At 34.9% G+C, this 10722-nt stretch overlaps 1 protein-coding gene and 1 non-coding gene across 2 annotated transcripts; both read left to right on the top strand.

Annotated features, from left to right (window-relative positions):
* Nucleotides 1-666: 666 nt before the first annotated feature.
* On the top strand, nt 667-739 carry TRNAR-UCU. Its single transcript has one exon. It is a non-coding gene; the product is annotated as a tRNA-Arg (tRNA).
* Nucleotides 740-1895: 1156 nt separating this feature from the next.
* On the top strand, nt 1896-4254 carry LOC21410133 (thioredoxin M3, chloroplastic). The gene is made up of 2 exons (XM_010109626.2): nt 1896-2167; nt 3640-4254. Exons 1-2 carry the CDS (start codon nt 1969-1971, stop codon nt 3957-3959), a joined length of 519 nt encoding a protein of 172 aa, XP_010107928.1. The 5' UTR covers nt 1896-1968; the 3' UTR covers nt 3960-4254.
* The last annotated feature ends 6468 nt before the right edge of the window (nt 4255-10722 follow it).

The following is a 10722-nucleotide window of genomic DNA, read 5'->3' as shown; positions in this document are numbered from 1 at the left end:
TAAATAATTTTAGTGGTGGAAGAAGAGAAACAAACAAAAGAGGCTATGTGACATAAATTATGCATTAGCAAAAAAAAAAAAAAAAAAGTGACCTAAATTATGGCTTCCACAATTGCCAGATGAAAGGGAAATTCCATTTCCAAATTCCAACACAAACTTTACTCAAACAAAGTAACAAACAGTGATGCTCTCTGAATTTTAACGTAATTTTTAGTTTACCTCATGAACTTTAAAAACACTCATTTTTCTCTATGAATTTTAAATTATTTTCACATAACTTTTTATGTAGCAATTTCTATTAAAAATAGATAGAAAGAGAATAATGCAGTCATGTAGTATTTCTATTAAAAAGAAACAGATAAAAATTATAATACTACACTTAACATCTTTCTTTTCTGTTTGATTTTAACATAAATTAAAATAAAAGAAATTAAGTGAGAATAATATAAAATTTAAGGAGTGAAATGGAAATTTTTAAAATTAAAGAAACAGAAAATGACTCAAAATGTAAGGGCACCAGTGAGAAAAAAAACCAACAAAAATTTAGGCTCAATAGGCTGTAGGCCTCTCATCGTTTGGAAACACCTTTTGACAGGCAATTTTTTGGTTAGGAAACAGTAAATATTATTTTAATAGAATAATTATTTTGTCCAAAAGTCGCTATGAGCGCCCGTGGCCTAATGGATAAGGTGTCTGACTTCTAATCAGACGATTGTGGGTTCGAGTCCCACCGGGCGTGCCACTACTAAAATTTTTCTCATTTGCTGAAATAATTTATATTTCTTGCACATTTTGATTTTTCTTTATTCTTGATATTTATAAATAAATAAAAAATTTATGGGCTTATTTGATTGTATTTTTGAGTTATAGGGCTTGTTCTTTTGGAGTGTGACTTGAGTGTAATTTTTGAGTTGAATTTGAGTTGTAACTTGAGTTTGTATTTAGAGAGATAAGAATCTTTTTTTGAGTTTGTGTTTGAATGAGTCAAAACTTAAATTTGTATTTAGATAGTATTTTAATAAAAACTCAATAGTGATGAAAAATTTTAATAGGGTATATAGGTGGGGTTTTATTTGTCTTTTCGTTGTCAACGCATAGAAAAAAATCATCTCAATCAGGATTAAAACGAAAAAATTATAGCATTTTTAAGAATAGAAAAAATATTGTTCATTAATTCGAGTTTGAGTTTCTGAACTCGAGTTAAATGAGACACTTGAACTCGAGTTTTAGTTGAGTTCAAACTCGAGTTTAAACTTAAAAGAACATGAACTTGAATAAAGTTAGAACCTAAGTTGCTTTTTTTTTTGAATTTTTTAGGCAGCCGAACACACCCATAGTGATTCACTGATTTGAGTGTATATCTTAAGTTGAATTTGATTTATAATTTGAGTTGAAGTTGTAACTTGAGTTTGTGTTTGGATGTGCATATTTGAGTTATGATTTGAATTAATAATCTGTTTGAGTTTGTGTTTGAGTAAGTCAAAACTTGAATTTGTATTTAGATAGTATTTTAATAAAAACTCAATGGTGATGAAAAATTTTAATAGGGTATAAGAGTGATGTTTTATTCGTCTATTCGTTGTGAACGTATAAAAAAATCATCTCAATTAAAATTAAAATAAAAAAGTTATGACATTTTTAAGAATAAAAAAAATATTATTCATTAATTTGAGTTTGCGTTTAAAAACTTGAGTCGAAAAAAACTTAAATTTTAGTCTCAAATTCAAATTAAAACTCAAATTAAAACTCAAATTTAAACTTAAATTTTATATACAAACATGATATTAAATAAAATTATTGTAACTTAAATTTAAACGTTTTTTTGAGTTTTACTCCAAAAAAAAAAAAAAAAAAAAAAAAAAAAAAAAAAAAAAAAAAAAACAAACAAACAAACCCTCTCTCTCTACAACAGAATTATTCTCTTCGCCTTCTTCTTCTACTTCCGTTCTCCATTACTGTCTCTTTGCCATGGCTGCCCCTGCATACTACCATCCAACTCCACTCTCTTCTTCCCGCGCGTGCTCTCGCTCCCCTCACTCTCCGACCTTCTCTTCTGAACTCATCGCCGCTTCTCTCGCTTCATTTCCTCTCAATTTGCAGTTACGAAAGCGCCTCGAGATTCGCAATCGAAATACCCTCCGTACTCTCTGCGTTCGTGACACCAAAGGTAATCTTACTACTTATACTCTTATATGGTATGATCTTTTTTTTTCCTTTTTCTTTTTGGAAGAATCCGATTTTGGGTTTTTAATCTGTAAATCGACTTTGTCACCTAGAAAAAAAAATGGGATCTTGATACTGGTATCACTGTTATTGCTGTTGATGATATTTAGTCAAGTGAAACATGATATGGAATAACATTTATTGGTAAATCGGTGGGGGTTAAAAGGGTTAGGAAATGGGAGTATTGGAAATGTAAGATAAGTTTTTTCTTTTTTTTTCTTTAGTCCTAATCTTGCTTCTGCATTGGATCCCAAAGAGTAAAAGTAAATCTAGGTCAAATATATTCGCTTGATTATTCTTATTTTAATTTGGTGATTCAAAACCCCATGTTATTGACTTATTGCACTTGATTTGTGTGTATGTGTTTTTTTATTTTATTATTTTATTTTTTTTTGGGTTTAGGCTATGCTGTTCTACAGTGTGTTGAACCCTACCCGATGGAAAGCACTTGATTTGTGACTTAGGAGATACCCAAATGGTGTGTGTGTGTGTTTTTTTGTTTGGGGCGGGGGTGAGAACATTTGAGGAAGCTAGCTTTCTCACCGTGTCTTTTGCAAGAATAATTTTAGTATCCTAGTGGACATCTTACTTTTAGACCTAAGCTTCTGTTAATGTTGCGGTTTAATCTCGAATAAGAAGATGGGGTTTTCGTTTGGATATGATGGAGGTGCGCATAGACAATATACTTAAATGCGGTGCTGGGCAATGGGCATCAATGAATTTTAATTCATTACACGGTTGCATAGAGTCAATTTGAATTTTAGTTGGAAAGAAACTGGTCATGGAGGGTTGATTTAGTGGACTAGTGAAGGATGTTGAAAGGAAGTTGTTGGATATCTCATTCGCACACATTTTTTCTTTCTTTCTTGAACCTATAGTGAGTTACAGATAGAGTTGGAAAGGGGAAAATATTTGATGATTCCATCATTTACATGATTGAGTTGCGAAAGCTGAAAACTTATGAGAGAGACTCTTTCCAGTTGCTCGAAAACAATTAGGAGATTCTCTAGAAGAAATAGGGATTTTGCTTTTGGCACTACATGCTATAGGTTGGAACTTAGGGAAACCGGGTTTCTCACTATTAACTTTTGGTTTCTGTACTCTAAGGAATAGCTGAAGTGAGTGGGCGTAGGGCCTTTTGACGTGAGTGGACTTGGGTTAATGATAGACGTGTGTTCTACTGCTATCGACTACTGTTTGCCACTGCTCTAATAATAAGAGAGGAACATTATCTGTTGGACGGTCAAAGATTAGAGTCCCTTTCACTTATTGTTTTTTCCTTGTTGCTTCTTTGCTATCACATTGCTGCATTGCTCGCTAATCTTTAACAAGTTTTAAGATTTTAAGTAGAGATTATAATATCTATATTGACAATAGATAACTCTCTATTTATCATGCTTTATGGTATATCTGCAGCTCCAGTAGTAACCAAAGACTCGTGGGAAAAGTCAGTTCTAAACAGCAAAACTCCTGTCCTAGTTGAATTTTACGCAAGTTGGTGTGGACCATGTAGGATGGTCCACCGAGTAATTGACGAGATTGCTGTAGAATATGCTGGGAGGCTTAAATGCTTTGTACTCAACACCGATGATGACCCGCAAATTGCTGAGGACTACGAGATTAAGGGCGTTCCAGTGGTTTTTCTCTTTAAGAATGGGGAGAAACGTGAGACCGTGATTGGGACCATGCCAAAGGAGTTCTATGTGGCTGCCATTGAGAGGGTCCTGAAGTTATAAGCACAGTTCTTTGCATAATCAGAACCTCGCAGTTAAGTCAACATTTTTCTCCGGCATTATATTGTCAGGATTTTGTTCAAGAATCTTCGACTAGAACTATAATGGGATGTACATATTTTAGATGTATGCCTACTTTTGTTGCCGCCATAAGATACTTTCTTCGTTATACCAAAATGGTCTTGCCCTTCCTCTTACACCTTTTCTGGCGTGTGCTTATATCCTTTACTATTGTTCCCTGGTTTAAACAGCATTTTGCTATTCTAGTGCAAGTTACTGAGTTTGCATTTTGGCCAAATTGGTTTATTTCCATATCTTTAGTTGTGCCTGGCAGAAAAGTTATGAGCATTTTCCTGAGTTCGGCTCTTAGTCTTACTCTTTTTTTTTTTGTTGGAAAGGCAATAGCATAACTTCATTAAAAAATTACTAAAGAGCTTAACATACAGGACATTACTAGAGCCAAAAGAATGGGTGTTACTCACAAGACTAGACAATACAAACGCGTCCTTTACCCAATAACGGAGAGAACTTCTCTAATAAGTGGCACTATAATAGGGTTCGGCCACTTCGAAACGACTTCAGATGAACCTCATTTCAGTCCCAAAATGGACTACATAACTCAAATTTAGAGCTGTGGGGACACCACTTTCTAGCCAAGACATAACGCCAGTAGATGGGAAAATCATCACCGTTATTACAACACAAATACAAACATAACATAAAAACAGAAAAAACTCTACAAAGATCCGAAGAGATCAAATCAATAAAATCGAGCCCCTCAACGCCGGAGGTGTGTGAATCACAGTAGGAGTGGCGCTGGAGAAAAGCTCTTGAAACGGCGACAAAAGCACTGGAGACATGGCAGTGTGTGGGTCCAACAAGCGGCAAATGTCACACGCTCCGGTCTACCTTCCTCGCCTCCCTTCCACGATCTAGTTCCTAGAGTTTCAACAAAATCCTGCAGCGAGTGCGTCCTAGATCTAAGGTAGAAGACCAGAAATTACTTCCCCTTGAACAGTTGCATTTCGATGACTATCCACACTTCTGTCGCACGAACTCGACGCATGTGACCTTTGTGATCTCTCCGACGAACTTTGAAGGCCATCAGCTTGACGAAAAGCCAGACCATTGACCTCAGAAAGCTCCTCTCCTAAGCTTGTTGCAGAGCACATCTCTCTAACTTTGCTTCTCTAGAACTCTTTCCGAGTCAAAAAGCATTTCTCTTACTCTTCCTTTTTTTCATAATAAATTCTTACTCTTTAGCAATTTATCTGGAAAAAAAAAGAAAAAACTCTTACTCTTAGGTCCCATTCGTTTCACAATTCGAATCACAACTTAAATTTTTTTGCTAAAGTATTTTCTTTTATAAAATTTCAAATTTAATGTTTTTACGCTGTAATATTTTTTCTCACATAAATTCAATTTTTAACTCGAGTTCTCAACTCGAACCCGAATGGCTTTTAATCTTAGCTCTTACTTGAGTTTGGGGCAAATTACACAAGTGAGTTTCACTTTTTTTTTTGGGTGGGTTTTAATACCAAGCCCTACATGAAATTGAAAGTAATTGATAATGCAATGTGTTTGTTTATCTCGTTCATTTCACCGATTTAAATTTTCAATTTGAGTTGAAATGTGACTTTATGATAGAGCTTTTAATTGTAGTAAAAGAAAGTTAGATATAATTTTTTATGAAAGCTTTTAACTGTAGTAAAATTGAAATTAAAAACTTAAATCAGTAAGAATGAATGAGAAAGTTTACTCCCATATTTGCGTTGTGCCTTTGATTAAAGCTTTGTTCCTTTAAAGGGTATGAAAATATTGTTGGGAATAGTGTCCTAGAAGCATGAGATGTAATAGAATATTTATTATTTAATTAATAAAATAATGTATTCTTAATTTTATGTGCATATATTTATGAATATTTTATGAATATCAAATGAAAATTCTGTGATTATTTATGTAACCTCAAATATAGTATATAAGTGTTATATACGAGAGGATAATGTTTAAGGATAATAATAAAAAACATCGTTCATAATGAATTTAATTAAAATTTAGAATCTTTAATTAAAACATTATTAATACATGTCATTCCCATTTAGAATGAAACGGTGCTATCCGCACTGTTAATATGGTGAGATATTGAATGAGTGTATTTCGCATAATGAGATTGTGTGGAACAGGGACACAAATACAATATGAATTTCTAATAATTTCCGTTAAGCATAGAAATTCTAATTGAGTCTACCGATGGTCATATATAGAATGATCTTAATCCTGAGTTCTTAACAAACTCCTATTTATGGATTTGTGTCTTTTGATTTACTCGGTACGGATTCTGAGACCCTGAATCCTATTCCTTGTATTTTGGAGACATGATGAAATAGGTAGCCGGGAATGTTATTATACGAGATGGAATCCATTCCTTCTTGAGAAAGAAGTAGATAAATAATTCTCTTGAGTGTTGATTCGGTACTTGGATTAGTAAGAGCGCTCTGGTTCATGAATGTGTTTTATGAATCACTATCCATTAGAGAATCAATGGTATTCAAGGATGAAGATATAATTAGAGAGGTTAACGAATTCTACCTAACTCTAATTATGAATTATTTATGGATGATTGATCTATATGCAATGACTATATCAAATGGACACTTCACAGTTTAGAAGTAATTAATGTCTATAATTTCGAGAGTGCAATTTCAAGTTTATAGTGGAGTAACTATTGGAATTAATATAACTAATTAATTAATTAAAGTGTTTAATTAATTATAATTTTATTGGAGCTTGAGATTATAGGTCCATAAGTCCCCGCATCGTTCTTGTAATTCTACCAAACACAAAGGACAAAATGGGAATTTTAGAATTATGAAATTCTAAAATTAAATACTCGAAAAATAATTAATTGAGAATTAATTATTATTTAAATAATGTGATTATTTAAATTTGAATTTGAATATAATCTAAAGTTATCCTTTTGAAATTATTTGATAAGTTGTTCAATTTAGAATTCAAATTAATTTAAGTTTGACTTAAATTCGAATTTGAATTTGAATTAAAATTAGATTACAGGATAAAGGATGAATTCTCTTCTTTCCCTCTCCAGTTTTGGCGCCACACACATGGTTAGGAAACCCTAGGGTGGCCGACCACTTAAGGGATAAGGTGTATGAGATTTTTTGTTCAAAATTCAAATAGGAGATAGAGATTTGTTTTTTTTTTTTGAAGTTTAACTTCTACTCTTTAAATATGAGAATGATAGAAAATTGTGAACATAATTTTAGAAAACATTTTTCAGCCATAATTAGTTAGTGTGGCCGAAATTCTCATTGGAGAGAGAGAGGAAAATTTTTTCTCCTAAAAATTTCACATCGTGCATGCGTTGGTGTTTGTGAAAATTCAAGTGTTTCTGAAACCTCTTTTGTCTCACGTGTGTCCACACACACGTCTACGTGGAATCAAGGAATCGACGTGGAAGACTTAGGTTTTCTAAACATAAAGCTTGGAGCAAGGACTGTTCGTGGACAAAGAACTCAAGTTATCATCCGAGTCGGCTTCCAGGTATTTTTTCTGATTGAGTTCTTGATATATATAAATTAATGTGATTAATTTATTCGTGCATAAATTAATATAATCTATAGAGTATCTCAAAAGTTTTTTCTGAATTTTTTTTTATACACGATCCGCCTCCCCGCCATGCTTCCGCATCCGAATTCGATTCGGCAACCAACAATATTAACCTAAATAGGATTGAAAGACTGGTAAAGGATGGTCCTTTGCGGGAGCTAACAGTTGGTGAGCTTCTGGTATGTGAATCTTATCTGGAAGGTAAAATGACCAAGAGGCCTTTTACAGCGAAAGGAGTAAGAGCTACAGAACCCCTCAGTTGATACATTCAGATGTATGTGGACCGTTAAACGTCCAAGCTAGAGGAGGTTACGAATATTACGTCACCTTTATTGATGACTATTCGAGATATGGTTATGTTTACCTGATGTAACGAAAATCTGAAACTTTTGGAAAGTTTAGAGAATTCTGAGCAGAAGTTGAAAAGCAATTAGGTAAACCAGTTAAGACACTTCGATCAGATCGAAGGGGTGAGTACCTGGACCAAGAGTTCCAGGATTTCTTGATTGAAGAAGGTGTGGTATCCCAATTGACTGCACCCGGTACACCACAACAGAATGGTGTAGCCGAAAAGAGAAATCAGACTTTGCTCGACATGATAAGATCAATGTTGAGTTATTCTTCACTGCCTACTTCATTTTGGGGTTATGCCCTAAAAACCGCTATGTATATTCTAAATCTAGTTCCATCTAAGTCTGTACCTAAGACACCCCTAGAGTTGTGGAATGGTCAAAAACCTAGTTTAAGACACATTGGCATATGAGGGTGTCCAGCACACGTGCTGAGGTAAAAGACCGGGAAGTTAGAACAAAGGTCAAAAGTATGCATCTTCGTGGGAAACCCATAAGGGACAAGAGGAGGACTGTTTTATAGTCAAGCAGATCAAAAGGTGTTTGTATCAACAAATGTCACTTTTCTGGAGCATGACTATATGATAGATTTTAAGCCCAGAAGTAAAATAGTATTGGAAGAGTTACTTTCCGATGAGATCGGACCACAACTGACAAGAGTTGTCAGACCACTCAGAGAAAAGACCACAGTTCCTGATCAGACTCCTAAGGCGCCTCGTCGTAGTGGGAGGGTAAGCATGTTACCCGACCGGTATACCGGGGAAGCCCAAATTGTCACTACTGATGACGGTAAGGAGGATCCATCGACCTTTAAGTATGTGATGGATGATTCTGATAAGGAAGAATGGCAAGCAGCTATGAAACTCGAGATGAAGTCTATGCACTCTAACTCCGTTTGGCAACTTGTAGATCTACTCGAAGGGATAAAACCCATTGGATGCAAGTGGATCTTCAAGAAAAAGAGATGAGCGTATGGAAAAGTAGAGACTTATAAAGCAAGGCTAGTGGCTAAGGGTTATACCCAAAAGGAGGGAGTTGACTATGAGGAAACTTTCTCGCCAGTAACTATGCTTAAGTCCATCCGGATACTCCTGGCCATTGCAGCATATTTTGACTATGAGATATGGCAGATGGATGTCAAGACAACTTTTTTGAATGACTATCTTGAGGAAACTATCTATATGGATAAGCCACAGGGTTACATAGAGGAAGGCCAAAAGCAGAAAGTCTGCAAACTGCAGAGGTCCATTTATGGACTGAAGTAGGCTTCTAGATCATGGAACATCAGGTTTAATGAGGCTATAAAGTCTTATGGATTTGATCAAAACATTGATGAACCATGCGTCTACAAGTACAAGAAAGAAGAGAAAGTGGTCTTCTTAATTCTTTACATTGATGACATCCTACTCATTGGGAATGATGTGGGATTGATGACAGATGTAAAGGAATGATTAGCCAACCAATTCCAAATGAAAGATTTGGGATAGGCAAGCTATGTTCTTAGGATTAAGATTATTTGAGATCGCAAGAAAAAGCTTTTGGCATTATCACAGGCATCTTATATAGACAAAGTGTTATCTAGGTATTCGATGCAGAACTCCAAGAAAGGAAATTTGCCTTCGAGGCATGGTATTCATCTTTCTAAGGAGCAATGTCCAAAGACTCCACAAAAGGAAGAAGATATGAGACCGTATCCCTATGCTTCGGCCGTGGGAAGCCTTATGTATGCCATGTTGTGTATAAGACCAGATATCTGCTATGCAGTGGGAGTGGTTAGTCGCTACCAGTCCAACCCAAGATTAGATCATTGGGTTGCAGTAAAGTGTATTCTCAAGTATCTTAGGAGAACGAGAAACTATATGTTGGTATATTCCGGAGAAGATCTGTCTCTCACCGGATACACGGATTCTGATTTCCAATCGGATAGAGATAGTCGACGGTCGACATCTGGATCTGTGTTCACTCTTAATAGAGGAGCCATGGTATGGAGAAGTGTAAAGTAAAAGTGTGTTGCTGACTCTACCATGGAAGCTGAATATGTTGCAGCTTGTGAAGCCGCAAAATAAGCTACATGGCTCAGGAAGTTCTTAACTGATCTGAAAGTTGTTCCTGATATGGATAAGCCAATTAAGCTCTACTGTGACAACAGTGGAGCGGTGGCTAATTCAAAGGAACCTAGAAGCCATAAGAGTGCGAAACATATAGAAAGGAAATATCACCTGATCAGAGACATTGTGGATAGAGGCGATGTAGCGGTTCTGAAGATCGCGTCAGAGAACAACCTTGCTGACCCGTTCACCAAGACATTGCCATTGAATGTATTTGATCGGCACTTAGATGGATTTGGGATTAGAGACATGACACACCTGCTTTAGGACAAGTGGGAGATTGTTGGGAATAGTGTCCTAGAAGCACGAGATGTAATAAGATATTTATTATTTATTTAATAAAAGAGTTTATTCATCATTTTATGTGCATATATTTATGAATATTTTATGAATATCAAATAAAAAATTCCATGATTATTTATGTAACCTTAAACATGGTATATAAATGTTGTATACAAGAGGATAATGTTTAAGGATAATAATCAAAAAGTGATGTTCGTAATAAATCTAATTAAAGTTCAGAATCTTTAATTAGAACATTACTAATACATGTCATTCCCATTTAGAATGGAACGGTGTTATCCGCACTGTTAATATGGCGAGATATTGAATGAGTGTATTTCACATAATTAGATTATGTGGAACATGGACGCAGACACAATATGAATTTCTAATAATTTC

The sequence above is a fragment of the Morus notabilis genome, unplaced genomic scaffold (assembly GCF_000414095.1).
Source record: "Morus notabilis unplaced genomic scaffold, ASM41409v2 Scaffold45, whole genome shotgun sequence".
In the NCBI taxonomy this organism is placed as follows: Eukaryota; Viridiplantae; Streptophyta; class Magnoliopsida; order Rosales; family Moraceae; genus Morus; species Morus notabilis.
This window is presented reverse-complemented; position numbering and strand designations above follow the sequence as displayed.

Bases quoted from the DNA above. Each gene is read 5' to 3' on its own strand.
- LOC21410133 (XM_010109626.2), top strand. From the start codon at position 1,969: ATGGCTGCCCCTGCATACTACCATCCAACTCCACTCTCTTCTTCCCGC. The intron at 2,168-3,639 runs GTAATCTTACTA...GTATATCTGCAG, and splicing joins CTGCGTTCGTGACACCAAAG to CTCCAGTAGTAACCAAAGAC.